At 53.1% G+C, this 21,252-nt stretch overlaps 1 protein-coding gene across 4 annotated transcripts in view; it reads left to right on the forward strand.

The window, feature by feature from the left end:
- The window catches only part of Arhgap27 (Rho GTPase activating protein 27), a 31,928-nt gene extending 16,153 nt beyond the window's left edge, over positions 1 to 15,775 (forward strand). For 3 of the 4 annotated variants that reach the window (XM_052194826.1, XM_052194827.1, XM_052194830.1), the window contains 15 exons: positions 7,212 to 7,631; positions 7,954 to 8,136; positions 8,324 to 8,404; positions 8,490 to 8,573; positions 8,848 to 8,915; positions 9,199 to 9,289; positions 9,623 to 9,727; positions 11,946 to 12,044; positions 12,832 to 12,940; positions 13,059 to 13,181; positions 13,254 to 13,352; positions 13,542 to 13,619; positions 13,712 to 13,846; positions 13,936 to 14,041; positions 14,152 to 15,775. In XM_052194826.1, the coding sequence (XP_052050786.1) occupies positions 7,212 to 7,631; positions 7,954 to 8,136; positions 8,324 to 8,404; positions 8,490 to 8,573; positions 8,848 to 8,915; positions 9,199 to 9,289; positions 9,623 to 9,727; positions 11,946 to 12,044; positions 12,832 to 12,940; positions 13,059 to 13,181; positions 13,254 to 13,352; positions 13,542 to 13,619; positions 13,712 to 13,846; positions 13,936 to 14,041; positions 14,152 to 14,329 (1,959 nt within the window). In that variant the 3' untranslated portion in view covers positions 14,330 to 15,775. Of the gene's footprint in view, positions 1 to 2,544; positions 2,751 to 7,211; positions 7,632 to 7,953; positions 8,137 to 8,323; positions 8,405 to 8,489; positions 8,574 to 8,847; positions 8,916 to 9,198; positions 9,290 to 9,622; positions 9,728 to 11,945; positions 12,045 to 12,831; positions 12,941 to 13,058; positions 13,182 to 13,253; positions 13,353 to 13,541; positions 13,620 to 13,711; positions 13,847 to 13,935; positions 14,042 to 14,151 lie in introns of those variants that run through there. The other variant, XM_052194828.1, reaches the window with a different exon arrangement.
- Positions 15,776 to 21,252: the final 5,477 nt, after the last annotated feature.

The following is a 21,252-nucleotide window of genomic DNA, read 5'->3' on the forward strand; positions in this document are numbered from 1 at the left end:
ATACACACACACACACACACACACAAAGAGGAGTGGGTGGAGGTTTGAGGTGAGGCCTCCATAGCCAGTGCAGGCTCCACAGGCCCAGGGTAGGGACGCTGGATGAACAGGAGGCCCCTGTGCCCTGCATCGAAATGAGAGAGAAGTCTGAGGGGCACGTGGTTAAAAGGCAGCCCCTGATCACACTTCACAGCTTGGCCCATGACCACAGCCTCCACTGGCAGCCCAGAAGTTCCTTGAGGGCTCTGCTGGCCCTCTGCCAGCACTACTTCTAGTGCGTGCCAGGAAGTAGCCACACCCAGATCTTGCCCACCCAGGAGGAGCGGGCCCAGCAGGCAGCTTCATGAGGTCATCCAGAGGCTGGGCCAGAGTCCGGTGCTTAGGGTGCCCAATCCGAAACCCAGAATCAGAAAAGCAGAAACACACCCAGCTTTCTCCCCAGGGCCCTGTGGGTGTGGGAACCCAGTGGCCAGCTGTGCTTTCACAGAAACTAGTCCTGGGGGTAGGGAAGAGGACAGCCCCATGCTATATAGCTAAAGAAACTAGGGCCCAGAAATTCCAGCCAGTGATCGCTGAAACAGAGCCTACCCAGACTCCCACACCTCTGGATATATGCATTCTGTGTTTATCAAGATAGTTCAGCCCCAATCCCATGTTTTCAGGTGTGGGACTGCGTCTGGGACTGCGCAGTCACTCCAGACAGCAGTGAAGTGCTCTGTCCAGGGCTCTGCTCCCGGGTTGCCCCTGTATAGTAGGGAGCACACAGCTCTCCCCATGGCCTGGGTTGACACAGAGGGATGCTCAGTCACAGGCCTATAGAAGGTGTAGTAGGGGAGGGACCCACTGTGTGACAACACTGAGACAAAAAGCACTTTCCTTCCTGCTGTCTCTCCACCCAGTCTGGATGGCAAAGAGCAGCAGGCTCAGAGAGTGGATAGAGAGGCCAGTTCCTAGCTGAGTATTTGATTTGTGCTCTCTCTCTCTCTCTCTCTCTCTCTCTCTCTCTCTCTCTTCTCTCCCTCCCTCCTTCTCACCTCTCTTTCTTTTGTTTTTCTTTAGAGATAGATTCTCACTAAATGGCCAAGAAGCTACAATGAACAAATTCCAGGCTACCTTCAAATTTACAGACCTGCCTCAGTCTCCTGAGTGCTGGAATTGCAGGCGTGTGCTGTTCTATGTAGTATGTTTTGGGGACATTTATTGTACCTCTCAACCCAGGGGGCAGGATCTTCCCCCTGCACCGTCCCCTCCCTCTTCCAAGGAGGGTTTTGGAGGTGAGGCCTGGAGAGGGGGAGGGGTGATTGGCAGCTGGTCTATGCAGGTGACTCCACCCCCTCCTGCCCTCAGCATGGTGTGCTTGTGGGCACCAGCTGTGGTCATCACCTCAACTTGCTGGGAGAAAAGTCTATTTAGTGAGAGCTAGCCTGTGCACCCAGAGCAGGACTGGCTTCCCGGGAGCCAACTGGGGACTGGGTTGCTGATGGAGTTCAAACGTGGCTGCTGAAAGGGCAGGGACCACAGAGCCTCGGCCCTCTTGCGTTCTCACCAAGTGTTTCAATCCTATGGCCCTTCTGTGGCTTCTGAAGTGGGAGAGCAGGCAGGGGTCAGTGTCTAAACTGGAAACAAGCTGGAGACTCAGAAGCAAGGCCCAGGGAGGAAACATCTGGGGGATGGCGGGGGGGGGGGGGGGGGAGGGGGGAGAACAGGACAGACAAGATGGTCCCAGGGATTTGGAGAAGCAGCCATAGCTGCTCACCCGGGGCATGCTGGGTCTGCTGTGTGTGTGTGGCTGAAATTGGAGTGCACCTGCATGAGGGGACGGAGAGAGGAGAAATCAGAAGGAAGGAGCTGGTTGCTGTCCTCCCTCCTTCCCTCAATTCTCAGTGGAGGTGAGCGGATTAGCACATGGATGGAGAGACAGATACGTCTGTAGGGATGGGTGCGTGGCCACCCAGGAGGAAGAGGGCAAGTGTGCCTTGGTAACCAAGTCTGGCGGAGACAGAGCCAGGTGGTCGAGTGGGAAGACAGTGAGTGGTGTGGTCACTGCCCTTCTGTTCTCTTTGCTGGCAAGAGTCTAGACACCAGCTTCCCCATACCTCATGTGTCCAAACCCCTTCCTCATCTGAAACGTCTCTTTCCACAGCCTTCCTCTTTCCCTTCACATCCTCCTGCGCCTGCGGGGAGTCCACAGCCACTCACTCACTATCTTGTGTCTGCCGCAGGAGCCTCCGTACCCTAGGCTAGCCCGGGTTGAAGTCCTCTCCTCAGGGTTTCTTTCCACCTGTCCTTTTGAGCCTCATCTTCCACACCACCTATGACTTACATGTACAGCATGTAATGATGTTCCGAGCAGCATCTGGGGCTGGGATTTAGATCCCCCCCAACCCCACCCCCCGCTCCGTGTCACCAGAGTACTGAGCATGGGGGGGGGGAGGTGGGGGGAGCAGTGGGAACAGCCAGTGGAGCCCAGGAAACACGAAAACACCCCAACCTGCGCCACCCCACACCCATCAGGCAATTTTGTCTCAGGCACTTCCGCAGCCCTGACAGGAAACCAGCGGCAGTCTCAGCCTCCCGCCATCTCGAGGCAACTTCTTGTTTCCCAGTTGCCCTGTGCCAGCCCAGAGTTACAGTCCTGGGCTCCACCCCCTAAACTTTCCCAGGCTCCATCCCAGCAACTCAGAGGGGCCGGGATGGTGGACATGATTTCAAAACTGGCCAGGAGGCAGAGCCGGGCCCTGAGGGCACAGGTAAGTTAGAAGGGCTCAGGGCAGACTCAGCCTCTGAAGGGGTTGGCCTTCTGGGTTTGGAGCTGCAGCAGGCCTGCGCTTCACTCTCTTAGGAGCTGATTGTAGAAGCTCAGAGGGGTGGGGGTCGAGACATTTTTTTCTCTGAGACCTATTCTGGCTAACTTTCCTGTCTGTCCTTGGAAGGATAGACAGAGAGTTCTGAGATCCACAGCTTGGGGCAAAGAGAGACGGGGCTTCCACCACTGTGGGCAAGGGGAGGGAATTTGAGGCAAGGGGCGCAGAACCATAAGGAAGTGAAGGGTAATCTCTTGGCTTAGTTCTCTGACCTGAGGTGGCGAGGCCTCTTCCTCTCTCCCACTCCTGCGCCTATAGGTTACAACGTAGGAGTCCTTGATACTGTTTTTAGGCTATGGCTGCGTGTGGGTCTCCAGGGTGGGGGCCTGCCATGCTCCCCTGAAAGCACCGTGCGAGAGCGAGCCTGTGCAGCCCTCAGAAGCAACAAGAACCCAGTGGAAATGTGCTCGCGAAGGAGAGCTCCTTTAGCCTGCCACTGAGTCCACAGAGAGCTCCAGAGTTTGAGGGACCAGCATAGCTGCAACTTGCAAACCACTTCAGAGGAGGGGGTTCTGCCTGCTTGCCTCTGTGTGGGGCCCCTCTCTTCCACCCCAAGCAGCTGGCGTCTCTCGGGCAAGCCTGTCTGCCTCCCACCCCCACTTCGTAATTCTACATCGCCTCTTCTTGTGATAGCCTTGTCACTCCAGGGACCTAAACCTCTCTCTCTCTCTCTCTTCAGTATCCCCCATACCTGCTGGTGTGTCCTGGGCTCGAGAGCCCTGTTAGCTCCAGTAGCCTGTCAAGCGTAAACCCCTGCTCCCAAGAGCCCAGCACCACAGCTTCTCCTCATCACCCATGGACCCTTCCAACCCCGGGCCTGGAATAGGCAAGGCCTTAGCTCCAGTGTGTCCAGCTGTGAGGCAGGAGGCACATCTGTCCTCTCTGTTCCCAGTCATTATGGTTTCTGTCCTGTCCTGGGAAATCTCCTGAGCACTGCAGCTCAAAGCCTCATCCTCAGCAAATCCTTTCTCTCGTCCTGTTCTGTGTGTACGTGTTTGTTTCTGGCATTTGTCACAGAATTGACTTGACTATAAAGCAGTGTCTGAGTAGACCTGCTATGTCCTTCAGGACACTGTCTCACCTGAAGGGGCCAGTGGCCCTGGGCACACCGTCCTTTGTCAAACTCACAAGAGAGGTGTGCCTAGGACTAGGGAGATGGCGGGCCCAGTGGGCAAAGTGCTTGCTGTGTAATCATGACAACCATGACGCCCAGAGTTTGGATCCCTGGTACCCATGTAAAAGCCAGGTGGGCGTGGAGGTCTGCTGTAATCCCAGTGCTGAGGAGGCAGAGGAGATCTCTACAGCAAGCTGGCTGGCTGGACCAGCCAAGGCAGTGAGCTCTGGCTTCAAGTGAGAGACCCCGCCTCAATACATAAGGTGGAGTTTATGTGGAGTTAAGTGAAGGAAGAAACCAATGTCAACCTCAGACCACACACACACACACATACACACACAATACACACACACACACCACAAATATATGGAAAGAAAGAAAGGAAGGAAGAAAGAAAGAAAGAAAGAAACAAACAAACAAACAAACAAACAAAGAAAGGGTGGCCAGGTAAATGTTCAGCCTCCCAACCTCCAAGGCAGAATGCCATTGGACCTGGACAAGGTGATGAGCAGCTTAGAGACTTCTCTCCAGAGAGGCTGTGGCCTGAGGCTCCCCAAGAAGCAAAGTCAAAGTGAGCAGGAAGGGAGAGAGAGGGAGTCAAGCCAAGGGAATAGCCTAAGGAAAGGCCTGGACACCCTCTTCTGAAGAGGGAGGGAGCAGCCTGGTGCAGCCAAAACACAGATGCCACATGAGGTTTGGGGTCAGGGAGAAAGGAGAAGTGGGTGGAGGCTCTGTCGCCACCACGGGATCCTAAAGGAGGGAACAGGTGGGCTCAACCCACTGCATCCTGGAAATGGCCAGCTTGTCAAAACTGTGAGCTCCATGTCTCGCTGTGCCTCGACTGCTTTTATTGTATTTTATTTATTTGTCGGGTGCCCATGAGGGTGCACACATGATCATATAAACCGCGGCCCATGTGTGAAGTAAGAGGGCGACTTGGGTGGTTAGTCCTCTCCCTCCACCTCCTGGGGTTCAAACTCAGGCTCTCAGGCCTGCCGTCCAGTGTCTATACTGCAGAGCCCTCTCACCAGCCTCCGGCTTTGCCATCTCTCCCAGCGGTGCCCGGCCCTGACAAGCTGCACTTATCACACTTTCGTGTGTCCCCTGGCGGCCGATCAATCGCACCAAGCAGGCCATTTACTCTCTGCTGCATTCCCAGCGTCTGGTTCAGTTCCTGCCCTGGAACAGAGCAGTCTTTGTACGATGAGTGACTTGGGGGGGGGGGGGCGCAGTAAGATTTATTTGTATTGTGTGAATACAAACACTCATGTATGTATATGAATCACACGTGTACCTGGAGCCCAAGGTCAGAAGGGGAATTGGTTCTGCTGGAGCTGGAGTTAGAGGTTCATGAGCCATCGTGTGTGTGCTGGGAACTGAACCCAGGTTCTCTGCAAGAGCAGCAAACACTCTTAACCACTGAGCCATCTCCCCAGCCCCAAATGAGTGATTTTTATGTTTCCTTCTAAATCCTAGGGAGAGGCCAGGGTGAACAGAACATGCTTCTCTTACATGTGTCTCAGCCACGGAGGAGGAACATCTGTGATGATTTTATCTTATTACATATATATATGTATATACGTGTGTATATGTATGTATAGATGTGTTTATGTGTGTGTGTGTGTGTATATATATATATACATATATATATATATACATATATATACATATATATATATATATTGTGTGTGTGTACTTTAATTACTGTTACAAAAATTGGAAGTTCCAAAATTTTTAAAGGAAAAAGAACTGGAGCTGGGGCTCAGTGGACGAGTATTTGCCTTTTGTACTTGAGGCCTAAGAGTCAGTTACCCAACACCCTCCCACCTCACTCCACCAAAGTCCCTATAATCACACTGCCCAGATAGCTCCATTGTCTGCATTTTGTTTGGCTTTGGTCTTTTCGAAACAGGATCTCATGTACCCCACCCTGGCTTCAAACTCCACACGTAGACACAGATAACCTTGAACTCTGAGATTCTGCCTCTGTCTTCTTTTTTATTTTTGGTTTTTCCAGACAGGGTTTTTCTGTGTATCCCTGGCTGTATCTCTGTAGACCAGGCTGGCCTCGAACTCAGAAATCAGCCTGCCTCTGCCTCCCAAGTGCTGGGATTACAGGCGTGTGCCACCACTGCCAGGCTCTGCCTCTGTCTTCTGAGTGACAGAAATATACTGCCTGATGAACCTGGTTGTATGCAGTACTTAGAGTCAAACCCAGGGTCTCCTTCATGCTGGGTGAGTTCTCCACAGCCCACCCATATTAGCTTTTTGAGGTGTACTGTTTGCTGGGAGCATCGAGTACTCTTAGAAAACGATCAATCCCTGGTGCGTTTGGTAATGGTGTTGTCTGTCTTTCTAGGGGGCTGTCCTTGCTGGGCTGCATGTGGTGGGAACACTGGAGGGATCTGGGGATCTGTCTGGGAGTCAGCTGGGTGAGCTGGTGGAGTTGGAAACAGGCTGGCTGCAAGGGAGCTGAATGCTCTGGACCTGCTGCAGTTCCAGCATGGACCGAGACTTCAGTGCAACTAGAGCTTAAAGTTCAAGGCCAGGGCTAGGAGTGTCAGGAAGTAGAGCCCAAGCCCAGGCAGGTGATGACTGGCCTCTCAGGCTGAGGCTTTGACCCTCCACCCGCAGGGAAGCAGAAACTGTGAATCATACCGTGAGCTCTCTTCCATAACTAACCAGATAAAACCCTTCCTTGCTGTGAGCCTTAATTCTCCAGCCTAAGCCGGATGGTGGTGTCACAGGCCTTTTATCCCAGCACTTGGGAGGCAGAGGCAGGTGGATTTCTGAGTTCGAGGCCAGCCTGGTCTACAGAGTGAGTTCCAGGATAGCCAGGGCTATACAGAGAAACCCTGTCTCGGGGGGGAAAAAAGTTTAATTCTCCAGCCTAGCCCATCTGGCTGCTCAGCTCTCTCGTGTGCGCATGCGTGCCCACGCCCCTTCAGTGCGGCCATGCAATGCTAGAAGACCCCAAATGAGGCCCACTAAAGAATTGATCCCAGGCCATCAGTCTGTCCCTGCTGATGGTTCGCCCTTCTCTAAGCGCAGACTCCTCTGTAAATGCAAAAATGCTGAGTTCTTGTTATGCAATAAACAAACAGACACAGCACTTTCAAAAACATCGAGGTTTTTTCTACCACAATTTCTGGGATGGGCAAAGCACACATGTCCAGGGCCACACTGTGTGACTCTGGAGTTGTCCTAAAAGTCGTCTCCTTCGGCTCCTGCAGGTGGACGACCCCCCGGAGCCAGTGTATGCCAACGTAGAGAGGCAACCTCGAGCCAAGTCGCCTCGCTCTGCGGCAGTGCCTCCTCGGCTCAGCCCGGTGTGGGAAACGCACACAGACGCGGGCACTGGGCGCCCCTACTACTACAACCCCGACACCGGCGTGACCACCTGGGAGTCACCCTTTGAAACACCTGAAGGAGCCACCAGCCCGGCCACCTCCCGGGCCTCTGTGGGCAGTGGGGAGAGCCTGGAGACAGAGTGGGGCCAGTACTGGGATGAGGAGAGCCGCCGGGTGTTCTTCTACAACCCCTTGACCGGTGAGACGGCCTGGGAGGACGAGACCGAGGAGCTGGAGGAAGATCACCAGGAACAACTGGAGATGCAACCCAGCCTGAGCCCGCGAAGCCCCGGGCAGCAGAGGGTGAGGGGCGAGGTCGCCGCAGGGACCGCTGATCTGCTTCTCAGGGATCAGAGGATAGGGGGTGGGCACACGCAGGGATAGGGTGTTTGGGGGAAGCATTTCTGAATGCCTTTTACCTCTTCTCATGCTAATCAGAAACCAGAGGCGGGCGCCTCTGAGCGATGCCAACCCCACCTCTTGCTTCTCAGGGACCAGGGAGCAGGGGCAGGGCCCTCCGCTAGGGATCCTGACTTTTTCTTGCTTCTTGGCCCCAAGGACTAGAGAGTAAAGTGAGGGGGGCGGGAGACAGAGAACCTGTGACTCCATTTTTCCGTCCCTGCAGCCCCCGACTCCTGAAACAGATTATCCCGAATTACTGGCCAATTACCCAGAAGAGGACTATTCTCCGGTGGGCTCCTTCAGTGATCCGGACCCCACTTCTCCCTTGGTTGCACCCCCTGGCTGGTCATGTCAAATTACCCCAGACAAACAGATGCTCTACACCAACCAGTTCACTCAAGAGCAGGTAGGACCTCCCTGGTAGACAGACCTGGGCTGCTTCCCTGTCCCTCCCTCCCTGGATTTCCTCACTAGGACCTCTCCTCAAGCCTAAAGTGAACACCCCACACCATTCAACATTAAGTCTGGTGCTCCAGCCCTCAGTACCATCCTGGACTCTAGGCTGAGGGTCCTGACCATTCCTGTGTCCACAGTGGGTAAAGTTGGAGGACCAGCACGGGAAGCCATATTTCTACAACCCGGAGGACACCTCTGTCCAGTGGGAGCTACCCCAGGTAACCAACTTGGGAAGGGAGGTAGCTGGAGGTGGGGATTGGGGGCTGGACAGAGTGATCGGTGACTATGTCTCTCTCTCCCCAGGTCCCGATCCCTGCCCCTCGAAGTGTCCGCAAATCGAGCCAGGATAGTGACACTCCAGCCCAGACTGGCCCTCCAGAGGAGAAGGTGGGAAAGGGCTGTGAGTCTGGGGTCTAGTCTGGGATCAGGGCTCAGCGTGATGTGTTCCTCCTTCTCTGTAAGCTCTGGAGAGCAGGGAAGCTCTGGAGTAATCTCGTGCCTGCTTCTGTAGGGACATTGCCCTCCTTGTCGGCAGCTGGGAGGTTGACAGGGTTCAGTGAGCTTCACTTAACTCATAGGGAACCTCCGACCAAGGAGACACTAGCTTCTGCCCCGTCCCACTTGCCCCCTTCATGACCATTCCCTCTCCCCATTCTCTTAGATCAAGACTCTGGACAAGGCAGGAGTCCTCCATCGTACCAAGACAGTAGACAAGGGGAAGAGACTTCGGTGAGGGCCCGTCCTGACCCAACCCTGGCAGGGCGGACCTTGGGGATGAAGTTCTCCTAGGCTCGCACTTGCCACAGTTACTAATCTGGTAGCAACAAGATCCTGTGAGGAGACAGGACCCTAAGGTTCCTTGAGTATCTGGTGTGGGGATCCAGCCCTCTCAAGCCAGCACCCCAAGCTATGTTCTTAAAACTCTATGTCCCAGTGTGTGTTTGGGTTCAGTGAGTCCTCCAGGCCAGGTGCAAATTTAAGTCCCACCCACGCCTACTTCATCCTTACTCAGGAAGAAGCACTGGAGTGCCTCCTGGACAGTGCTGGAGGGCGGGGTCCTGACCTTCTTCAAGGATTCAAAGACCTCAGCTGCAGGCGGCCTGGTGAGACCTGTACCTGAGTAGGATACACCTTCTGCTCTTTTTCTGGTCTTAAAGATGGCTACCCAAATCTGAGGAGCAATGATGGCGGATTCACCCCTGTACAAACACCTCCCACCACTCTAGGCCTGAAGAATGTCCTTGGGGGATGGTCAGCTCCAGTCTGCAGAGCAGGGAGCCTGGGGCCTAGGCTGCCTGCTCACAGAACAGCCTTCTTCCTTTCCCCTCCCTCCTGCTTGCCAGCAGGTTCTAGGACAATGATGCACCAGGGCCTGTAGCAAGCCCACCTGGATGAATGCCCCTTATAATTTTGCTTCCTTCCTTCCTTCCCCACAGAGGCAACCTTCCAAGCTCTCCACCCCTGAATATACGGTCGAACTGAAGGGGGCCAGTCTCTCTTGGGCCCCCAAAGACAAATCCAGCAAGAAGAATGTGCTAGAGGTGAGAGGTTGGCTAGGGAAGGGGGCCTGTGAGTCCCACTGCAGACAGGGCCCAGGAATGGGCACCCATGGAAATGAGGGCTGGAGTTCCCAAGATTCAAAGACAAGGCTGCCTCATGTTGGGACCCTTGTCTGTTGTCATGCCGTCTGAAATCCCCGACCTGGGAACAGAGTGGAGAAGCAGGTCTCTGGGAGAGCAGGCCACCCCAGAGTGGCTTTCTTCCTCTCAGCCTGTGACCAGGGACTCTGATTTTTGCTGTTCACTGTGATGGGCTGAGCCAGGAACCTGCTTTCACAGGCCAGAGCCCAGATTCCGGTTTTTATTGGGTTCCCATTAAATAAAGCAGTGACAAGCTGGTCTGGTTTCTCCAGTAGGTAGAGCAAGAAGACTCTGGCAAGGTCTCAGTACCACACCCTCCAGTGTTCGGTGGTTTGCCAGTCCCTAAGAGCTGTGAGGCAGAACGCAAGAAAAACATACAGGCAGTGAGGGCTGAGGAGATGGCTTGGTCAGTAAAGTACTTAGTGCACCAGCAGGAGGAGCTGATGATCCCTAGAGTCCATGAAAAAGCGTCGTGTGGTGGCACAGGCTTGGAATCCCAGGAATGGGACCGCAGAGACATGGACTCCCTGGGCCTTGCTGCTCAGCCAATCTAACCTAAATGCTGAATTCCAAGTCAGCAAGAAACCCTGTCGAAAAATAAACAAAAAGTAGACAACACCTGAAGCTGGACTCTGGCTTCAACCTGCACACATACACATGCAAGTACACACACATACACACACACATGCATGCACTCCCACACACAGGCATACAGGCATACACATTCACACACATTCTTACACAGGCACATGCACACAGGCACACACACGCACACATAGTCATACATAGTCATACACACAGGCACACACATACACACACACCATAGGCAATGAACTGGTAAAAAAACCAAACAAACAAACAAAAAAACCCTGGCCAAACAAGTTAGGGATGGTCTAAGATGGGGAGGAACTAGGGGCAGACAGCGAGTAGCAGGCACCCTGTCACTGAGAGAAAGTTGTTTTCCAGGCAGCAAAAGAAAAGCAGGACAGAAATCAGTTGCAGAGATCTTTACTGTTAGGGAGAGGATCCTCTCTCAGTTCCGGGACATCTAAGCTGTTTGCTAATCCTTGGTTCTTAAAGAGCTTTCTCGTGTGTAGCTCTGTGAACCTGGGGCTAGAGGGATAAGTGTCCTTCTAAAGCGCTCCACAGAAGCTGAACTGGGCCTTAGGACTGCTTCAGACAGCATATTATGAAGAAGGTCAGAGGTATGGCCAGACATGCTGCAGGGAACCCGTATTTTTTTTGGTTTGGATGATTCTCCAAGCTTTATTTGGTTCTAGATTTATTGATTTTTACATGTGTGAATGGTTTGCCTTTGTGTGTGTGTGTGTGTGTGTGTGTGTGTGTGTACACGGTTTCGAGCCGCCTTGCTGGTGGGTGCTAGGAACCAAACCCAGGTCTTCTGCAAGAGTAACAAGTGCTCTTAACTGCTGGCGAGCCATCTCTCCAGCCTCTTAGTTATAATCCTAAAAGGGGAACAAGCAAAAGGCAGTTTTCTCTGACTCTAAAAGCTGTTCCCCACAGTGTGAGCCAGATTCTGCCATCTGCCTCTCTCTGGACCAAAGGGCAAGGCTGAGGTATTCTTCTAAAGCCAGGCTTTGCAGCTGTCGGAACTCCGTAGCCTCTGGGTGTTTGGGATCTGCCATCTCTATTCCTGCTCCGCCCTGCAGTTCTTCCCCATTGATGTTCCAGCCGCTAGGATCTGCCACAGGAATTTTCTACCATTTGCCCTTGCCCTGTGGGGGGAGGCCTGCTGTGTTCTGTGGCAGGCAGCAATGAGCCCTGCAGAACTCTGTTCTAGAACTATGAGCTGTGTGCCCATAAAGTGATTCAAGTGTACTGGACCTCACTATAGCAAACACTGTTACTCACAACATTAAACAAAGAGGAAGAGTTGGGCCTGGCTTGTGACCTTTGCTCCATTGGGCTCTGAGTTGCTTAGGGCAGGGACAGGTTACCTCCCTCTGAGTACACACACACACACACACACACACACACACACACGCACGCACACACATGCACGTACACGCGCACACACACGCACATACACACACATTCTAAGCCTACTCCCAAGGTAGAACAGGGAACTGAGTGACCTGTGTGACTTGTGTCCCTCCAGCTGCGAAGCCGGGATGGTTCAGAGTACCTGATCCAGCATGACTCGGAAGCCATCATTAGCACCTGGCACAAGGCCATTGCGGAAGGCATTGAGGAGCTGGTAGGCAGAGCCCAGAAACGCCCGAGGCTGCTGGGGAGGGGCTTGGGCTTTTTACACAGGACCCTCAGCTGTGCACGGAGAACTCCATGACACCAGCCCTGGGGCTGGTTTTGCGGGACTCTACAGGAGGTGACAGGCACTACCTGAAGAAACTCATTTTTGAGGGAGGGAAGGAGGGAACCAGACTCAGGAATGACAGCTACATCCAGAAGATAAAGCCTTAACAGATGGAACTCACGGGCCTTACATCTTCTAGCAAGGGCTTTGCTCTTCAGCCACAGTCCCAGTAGTGCCAATTATGGGTTGCGGATATAGCTTAGTGACGGCGGGGTTGCCAAGTGTGCAAATGGTCCTGAGTTTGATCCCGGGCTCTGACAAAATCAACAGCTATTTATATGACAACGGCCTGATAATATTTGTCTCTTAATTCGATATGGGTTAGCACTGGGTACAGATTTTGGTTGTAGGAATCCAGAGGCAGGAAGGAGGTACGGTTGGCGCGATCAGCGGTGGTCTGGACTATGTGAATTGCAAGCTCATAGTGGCAGCCAGTCTGGTGGGATGGAGGGTCGAGGAACTGGGAGGAGCCTAGAAGTGGGCAGGATAAGAAAATAAAAGGGAGAGGAGAGAATGACCTTGCAGCTCCTGGAGGACTCTGCGGTCTGGGAAGGTGGAAGGTCTGATTCGCAGGACAGTAAACTGACAAGAGAAAACAGGCTCTTCCTGGGGCTCGGGAGAGGCCCCCAAACCGCCCCAGGCTTGCTTCTCTGAGGTTGTCTGATTGCAGTCTGCAGGCCTGCTCCAACGGGAGGAAGGTGAGCCCAGCAGTGCTGATTTTGGGTCCAGTGAGCGCCTCGGAAGCTGGCGGGATGAGGATGTGCGGCAGAACAACGCAGGTTTGCGCTGGGATCGGGCGGGAAAGGGAAAGACTCCCCGCTGAGGAGCAGGAAGTGATGCCCTCCCTGGTTGGGGGTTTGTCACTGCCACCTGCTGACTGAGTTCGGTCTGTGGCAGCCTCACCCTCGCTCAGCCCCGGAGGCCTGGAAAGCGACTTGAGCAGGGTCCGGCACAAGCTCCGTAAATTCCTACAGAGACGACCCACTCTGCAGTCTTTGCGGGACAAAGGCTACATCAAAGGTACCTGCAGTTCGCCGGGATCCGGGCTCAGGTGGCGCGGGGCTGGGCGGCGCTGACCAACCTCTCCCCCAGACCAGGTGTTTGGATGCGCGCTGGCTCAACTGTGCGAGCGCGAGAGGAGCCCTGTGCCACGCTTCGTGCAGCAATGCATCCGCACCGTCGAGGCCCGGGGTATGTACGCATGCGCAGACAAGGCAGCGCATCATCACCCGCGCCTTTTAGGGAACCAAGGGTGGAGACCCCCCTGGGAGAGCACAGAGCCATGAAGAAGGAACCGGAAATACTCTGAATAGGAAAATCCTGAGTAGAAATCGTTAGGGACCCCAGTCCTTCCAGGGTCAGCCATTTCCTTTCCCGCAGGGCTGGATATTGACGGGCTGTACCGCATCAGTGGGAACCTGGCCACCATCCAGAAGCTGCGCTATAAGGTGGATCACGGTGAGGCCCTTTCCCAGTCCCTGCCCTGGGGCCTGAAGGCACAGGAGGTTGCTGGCTGCCTCTCAATTCCCGCGGGCCCTTCCCTGCCGCAGATGAACGCTTGGACCTGGACGATGGGCGCTGGGAAGACGTCCACGTGATCACGGGCGCCCTGAAGCTCTTCTTCCGAGAGCTGCCGGAACCCCTCTTCCCCTTCTCACACTTCCACCAGTTCATAGCAGCCATCAGTGAGTGGCTTGGGAAGAGGGGGTGATGGGGAGGCTGGCCCGCTTTTGTTAGAGCCAGCAGACCATCTCTGGTCCCTTCTCTCCCTCAGAGCTGCAGGACCCAGCCCAGCGCAGCCGCTGTGTGCGTGACCTGGTGCGCACGCTGCCAGCCCCCAACCACGACACGCTCCGACTGCTCATCCAGCATCTGTGCCGGTGAGCAAGCCACGCCTCCTAGGGCAAAAGAGGAGGGCTAGTCGTAGCTGGAGCCCGTGTTGAGAGACTCCCCGACCTCTAACCTCTTGACCCCACCGATCCCACTGCAGGGTGATCGAGCACGGCGAGCAGAACCGTATGTCTGTGCAGAATGTAGCCATAGTGTTCGGGCCCACGCTGCTGCGGCCTGAGATGGAGGAAGCCAGCATGCCCATGACCATGGTGTTCCAGAACCAGGTGGTGGAGCTCATCCTGCACCAGTGCGCCGACATCTTCCCACCGCACTGACTGTGGACCCTGGCTTAGCTGGAGGCCGTGAGGCGGGACCTCCTTGGAGGCTCTCCGCCTCCCACGCCGCTGCACTGTGACTTCAACACCCCTCGAGTCAGAGGGTACAGTGACCCCTGGTGGGCAGTTCATGAAATGTGATTTCTCCCTCTCGCATCCGTTTTGGGGGTTCATTACCCCTTTCCCCTCCCCCTCCCCGATTACAGCGCCGCCTATTGCGTGGATGTGACAATGTGCGGGGGAGGGGGGGAGGTCTGAAGGGATTTGGTGAGGGCATTCTGGTTTCCTCAGGCCTGCACTTGGCCAGGCCTTGGTGGTGACCCTGTAGGCCCCGTGCAATGTGACAGGTCACAAAGCAGCTACTGACATTGTCTCTGCTGCCAGGGGAGAACTGAGCCTGGTTGCCAGCCCAGGCCACCGACGGCTTGCCTCAGCCTTACGCTCCAGCGCCACCCTGATGCAGGCCACCCGAGAACCTTTCCTACACTTCCCTCTCTCCCCGGGCCACACCCGTTCTCTGCAGAAGTTCTTCGTACTAACCACATAGCAACCCTGCCCCTACTCCACGTGGTTCCAGGGATCTGGGGCGTGTAGAAGTCAGATTACATCAGGGGTCCGTAGGTGATCGGATTCCCTGCTAAGGCTATCCCCACAGCAAGCCCAGCTTCCAGAGGAGGACGTGATGCCCCAGCTCCACTGCCCCACACACAGCCTGTAGGTAGACCAGAGTAAATACGCTGGAGCACTTTGCGTAGGTTAGGGGTTGGGGGCTCCTGAAGGCAGCAGGGAGCCTACCACAGCTGTTTGTGGGGGAACAGCATAAACAGAAGCTCCCAGCTGCTGTCTGCACCCTGGTTGGGTGCCTACCCGAAGCCCCTAGCCACTGTCTGCACCCTGGCTGACTGGATGCCTACCTGGTACCCACTTACCCTGCAGAGCTAATAGAGGCCTGTTCGGGAGGTCACAGCCTTAGGCAAACAGTTGAACCTCTGTCAGCGGCGTGCTTCCTCCCTCATGCACACACACACACACACACACACACACACACACGCACGCACGCGCACACACACACACGCACACACACACCACCTCAGTTTACGGATCTGAGCCCCTAGCTCCACCCACCCCCACTGACTCAACGAACAATAATAGCTAATATTTATTGAGCATTCATACTATGCCAGCCTTTCCCACGGGTTTCTCCCTGGTTTCTTGCAGTCCGTATTTATTGTGGGTCCTCATGTGCCAGGCACTGTGTCCTGGGGCAGGGGTTCTACGAATGCGTCCTGGAGCTTGGGGCCCAGTGTGCACGGCCGATGCAAGCCCAGCCCTGATGGTATTAGGGCGCAGAAGAGAACAAATGGAGGCCTCTTGCAGTACACCTACATATTTAAAGTCCTAAGGCAAGCTAATAACTAACTGTTAAATAAAATGTTTATTCTCCTATTATGGCGAATGTGCTTTGATAATAGCCTGGCCTCAAGCTTAAACACCGTGGACTCTCAATTGAGCACTGTGGTATGTGGAGAGCTACTCTGATCCCCAGCCTGCCTAAATCTCCTGCCTCAGTGTACAGCTGAGGCTGGCCTTGAACTCCTGATCATCCTGCCTCCACCTCCCAAGCACTGACATTGCATCACCAGACTCAGCTGACACCTTTCCTTCCTTCCTTAATTTATCAATCTATTTATTTATTTATTTATTTATTTATTATGTTTACAGTGTTCTGTCTGCATGTATGCCCTCAGGCCAGAAGAGGGCACCAGATCTCATTATATAGACGGTTATGAGCCATCGCGTGGTTGTTGGGAATTGAACTCAGGACCTCTGGAAGAGCAGCCAGTGCTCTTAACCTTTGAGCCATCTCTCCAGCCCCTGCCACCTTTTCCTGATTGATTTGCTAACTGAAGAATCATGGGTTCTACCCTCTCAGAGGCTGTCAACACAGACACCACTGTACAAGCATTTCCGTGGTCACATTGGCACAGAGAGCTGCATTGCTATTGGGACGCTGCAGACCCAGTGGCTTAGCCAACCCAAGGTATTCCTCCAGCTGGGGGCTGGACAGTCAGGCTGAGGCTGCAGCATGGCGAGGCGGGACGAGGATATCTTTGGCAGCACTTTCTAGACACGCCCTTAAACGTCAGTGGACCTAAAGGTCTGGTCTTGCCATGCAAGGACTCGGATCCCAGCATCAATCATGACCTTACTTAAACCCAGTCACTCCCAACAGCCCCCATCACACTAGGGCTCGGGCTTCAGTGTGACTTGTGGGAAGCTGCGAGCTTCCATTTGTTGACCTATGTGTTTCCATCTTCTTGGGTGCACAACTGTTGCCAGGTCCCGCAGTGACCCTTACATCTTACTTCTTGTGGGCCTCCTCCTCCCCATCTTCAGCAGCAACCATGAGATGTACTGTCTGTTGTACTGTCTGCCACCAGTGGCACCCACAAGATCTCCTCAGAGCCCGATCTGCCTCTCTCCCTCCCTCTCCACAGGTGGCAGGCCTCTGCCCCCCATTCCCCCCCAGCAATGACCACAGAAACATAGCAACCACAGTGAGGCTCAGAACAGCTCCTCCTCCCCCACGTCTCCACATCCCCCTTTCTCCCTAGTTCTCCCATCTGCCTTTCTTTCCTAAACACACCATGGCTCTCCGAGACACATGGAGCTGTTGTTGGAAGCCACCAGCAAATACAAACAGGGAGGTCAGCCTGTGGCGCTCAAGACAGACACCTGTTCAGGAATGTGGGCCACAATACAGGCCCACGTCCCGACTCAGCCAAGCTCCAGGAGTTCTGGATGGGCTCACACATTGTCCATCCTGTGCAGATTGCCCTGTTGGCCACCCAAGTTGCTTGACAGTTGGCACAGATCAGGGCAAAGCATCTCTTTTTCAGCCCTGAGCATGTCCCAGCAGAGCTCGAGTGAGAGCTGTTGGTCCCCACCCTGGCCTCCACCTACATGGAAACTTCAGTCATGGAGGAGGTTATGATACCTACAGTGCCCACTACACCTACCTGATCCCATGGGAAGAAGTTCCAGTCACTGTCACACCAGGAAACCTCCACCACACACGTCCCTAAAACCAGACTCACTAAGCCAGACTTTTAAAATTATATTTATTTTGTATATATTGTGCATGTGTGTTAACAGAGCATGCATGTTAGGTCAAAGTTCAACTTGCAAAAGCTGGTCCTCTCCTGTACCATGTGGGTACTGGGGTTGCTGATGGCAAGCCCCAATATGTGCAGCTAGACTCTGAAAGATGTCCCTGTTCACCATCCCATCCTCTGACCCCACCCCCTGGAGGCCACAGACTGCAGACTCTCTTGGAGACTCAACAACACACCCATGTTGGTAGACACCGAGTCTCCAGTTCACTGGCTTCCCAGGACAAGCAGGCTCTCCTGGAAACAGCTCTCCCTCAATCCCTTCCTGTTCCTTCCACCTCTGGCCAAGCATGGGAAGAAGGAATTCTCAGGCTGGATCCTGCTCCCTGCCTTGCCCCCAGTATGACACCAGCCACAGTGTCCATGATGTCTGCCCTGTGACAGGCCTCAGCCTGAGATCGGATCTTTGATTTTCCCCAAAACAAGTCTTCCTCCAAGGTTTGCTTCTCCCAGAAAATGGCTCTGTCGTCCCCCAGATGGACAAGCTAAAACCTGGGAATATGGCAGACTCACTCTGGCCATGTCCAAACCCCTGGCCTCTACCTTGCCAACTGTCTCTCTCCCAACAACCTGGTTTAGGGAGCTAGGGTCTGCCTGGATTCCTACTTAACCCAGCCCTGGTTAGCTTACTGTCCAGTGAGGTGGCTCAGTGGGTCAGGGTGTCTACTGCCAAGTCTCCTAACCTGAGTATAGAAGGAGGAAACCAAGTCCCAGAAGTTGCCCTCTGACCCCTGACCACCACGTGTTTGTGTGACATGTGTGCTACCCCCCCCCCAGTAATGGTTTTTTTTTTTTTTTTTGTCTTAAATACATTTGAAATAAGACTACAAGCACACACCAGGCTCCGCCCTTGCCCTCCTCAGCCACCTCCTCATTCCTCAGTAGAATGACATGGTTGCAGAGCACTGGAGCCAAACTGCCTGACTTGAACCCAGACTGATCTCTTCTGCACCTCAGTGTATTCATCTGGAGAATGGGGGTGCAATAGCAATACCTACTCTATGGTGACGTGACAAGTGTATGAACTGATAGTTCCAAATTTCTAACAACACTTTTGGCTAGAGCACACATCCGCTCAAACCCTTGCAAGGCCTACACTTCACACACTCTCTTGGTTTCTGAGCTATGACTACAACAGCCTCCCATCAATTCCCCAAATGCCCTGTGTTCTTTTCCTGCCCCAGGACCTTTGCATGTGCTGTGTTCTTTACCACTTTTTTCTTCGCTTACTCAGCTATCTTTCAGTGTTGTTCTGAAGTCACCATTTCTCAGCCGCCCCTCTGAGTGCCCACCTCCTTCACGCCCCCCCCCCATATACACCATCAGGGACCTGTGTGTATATCTCTTCTCTTCATTTACCACTTTACAGACATATATCCCGCAAGCCTCAAGAGGGAAGTTTTGTGTCCTCAAATACTTAACATAGAGACTGACATACCAGGTGTTCAATAAATACTTGTTCATGGGAGGGAGAGAAGGCTTAGTGGGTATAGACCCTTGACACCAACCTTGAAGAGCCAAGTTTGATTCCTGTAACCACAAGGTAGAACAGGGAGAACTGATTCACCCAAGTTGTTCTCTGCATATTTGTGTGAACATGGATGAGGACACACACACACTGTAAATAAATGTAATATTCATTCACAACTGAAGATATCAAAAGGCAAGTATCTGGAGACCACATTCCAACCCTACCATTTTTTAAAAAACATTTTTATTTTGTTTTTATTCGTGTGCATGGGTGTTAGTGGAGGCCAGAAGAGGGTGTCAGGGCTCCTGGAACTGGAGTTACAGGTACGTGTAAGGCACAGATGTCAATGCTCTGCACCAAACTCAGGTCCTCTGGAGTGCTTGTTACTGCTGAGCCATCTCTCCAGCCTCCTCCACCCCCAACATTTCTTACTGAGTGATCTTAGCAGATAGCTTGCACCAGGCCACTCACCTATAAAACTGACATCCACATCTACCTCAGAAGCTGGCTACGATTGCACAGTGAGACTTATACACAAGTGTTCCTAGCCCTGAACCTAGTGCAAGGACATTTGTGAAATCACATTGGTATTTATTGCTTAGTTTCTAGGATAGCCTAGGTCCTGGAGAGTTACAGCCACAAAACCACCATGCTTTGATCCCAGGGCCCTCATCGTCTTTTCTGAAGACTTCAGGGCAGCCATGCCTCAGGAAAGCTACTCTCTATATCCTTAGAGGCAAGGGCATTTGAGGTAGCGGGCCTTGCCAGACCCAAGCTGGAGGGACTCTGATTGAGAAGAGGTCAGGAAGGGAGCCTGCCTTCCTCAGCCTCCAGTGACTGGGTGTTTTCCTGCTATAGGTCTTAGAAAAAGACCTTTAGTAAGAGATACCTTTTACTGAAAAGGGGTGGACTTGGAATACGCTCCATCCTGCATTACTGCCATCCGCCACTAGGTGGCGATGGTCAGAAGGATTGTGTGGCCAGGTCTCCTCCCTGTATTGTGTTGTATAGTGTTGAGACAGAGTCACAAGGCAGACGGACTGACCTCCGTCTTGCTATAGAGCCAAAGATAACTTTGAGTTTCCGATCCTCCTCCTTCCATACCCCAAGTGCTGAGATAGGAACACACCAAGATCCTTTCTTCTCCTTCTCTTTTTTCCACCTCTTCTTCCTCAGTCTGTAAGTCTTGAGGTGTGTCAGTGTCCAGTGTGTGCAGGTATCTGCTAAGGCCAGAAGAGAGTATTTGATCCCCTGGTGCTGAAGTCTCAGGCATTGTTAGCGTCCAGTGCCCACCATGACATCTTACGTAACTGCTGTGCACATCAATCCTGAGAGACAACGGTCTCCATAAGCCCCGCCGTGCTATGGGGCTACCTACCCCTCCGGCCTTTGCACAGTTCTTACTGAGTCTTCATGTAGAATTCTATATTTTGTCTCAAGCACAAAGTGTGATAGCCACTACTACAATCAAAACAGAATGGTTCTATTGTTTCAAAAACCCCGTTTCTGCCAGATATGGTAGTGCATACCTTTAACTCCCAGCTCTTGGGAGGCAGAAGCAGGTAAGTCTCTGCGAGTTTGAGGCCAGCCTGGTGTACACTGTGAGTTCTAGACAAGTCAGAGTGATAGAGTGAGACCCTGTCTAAAAAAAAAAAAAAAGAAAGAAAGAAAATTATTGGGAGACAGCTTACCCAAAGAACATTTGCTCAGAACATGAGAGAAGCACTAGACAGTCAGCAGCACCAAATCTGGGGAGGCAGGAATGGGTGGAATATCTATTTTATTTTATTTTATTTTATTCTTTGCAAGGTTTTATTTATTCATTTAATGTATGAGTGTTCTATCTGCATGTACACCCATATGCCAGAAGAGGGCATCAGATCCCATTACAGATGGTTGTGAGCCACCATGTTGCTGGGAATTGAACTCAAGACTTCTGGAAGAGCAGCCAGTGCTCTTAATCACTGAGCCATCTCTCCAGTCCTAATTTATTAAAGTTAATGAGTACTTTTGCCTGTGTGTACATGACTGGTGGCCACCTGTGCTAGAAGAAGACATTCAGAGACCCTGGGACTGCAATTACGGGCAATCGTGAGCTGCCGTGAGGATGGTGGGACTTGAACCAGGCTCCTATGCGAGAGCAACAAAAGTTCTTATCCTCATCTGCCCCTTCCTGGGGTTCCTCTATCTTAACATCTCCCTGTCTCTTCCCCAATCGGCAACCTGGTCTTTCTCCATTTCTCATTTCTTCCTTTGAAACTGTCTTGTAGATGAACTTG

This window comes from Apodemus sylvaticus, chromosome 10 (assembly GCF_947179515.1).
Source record: "Apodemus sylvaticus chromosome 10, mApoSyl1.1, whole genome shotgun sequence".
Taxonomy (NCBI): domain Eukaryota; kingdom Metazoa; phylum Chordata; class Mammalia; order Rodentia; family Muridae; genus Apodemus; species Apodemus sylvaticus.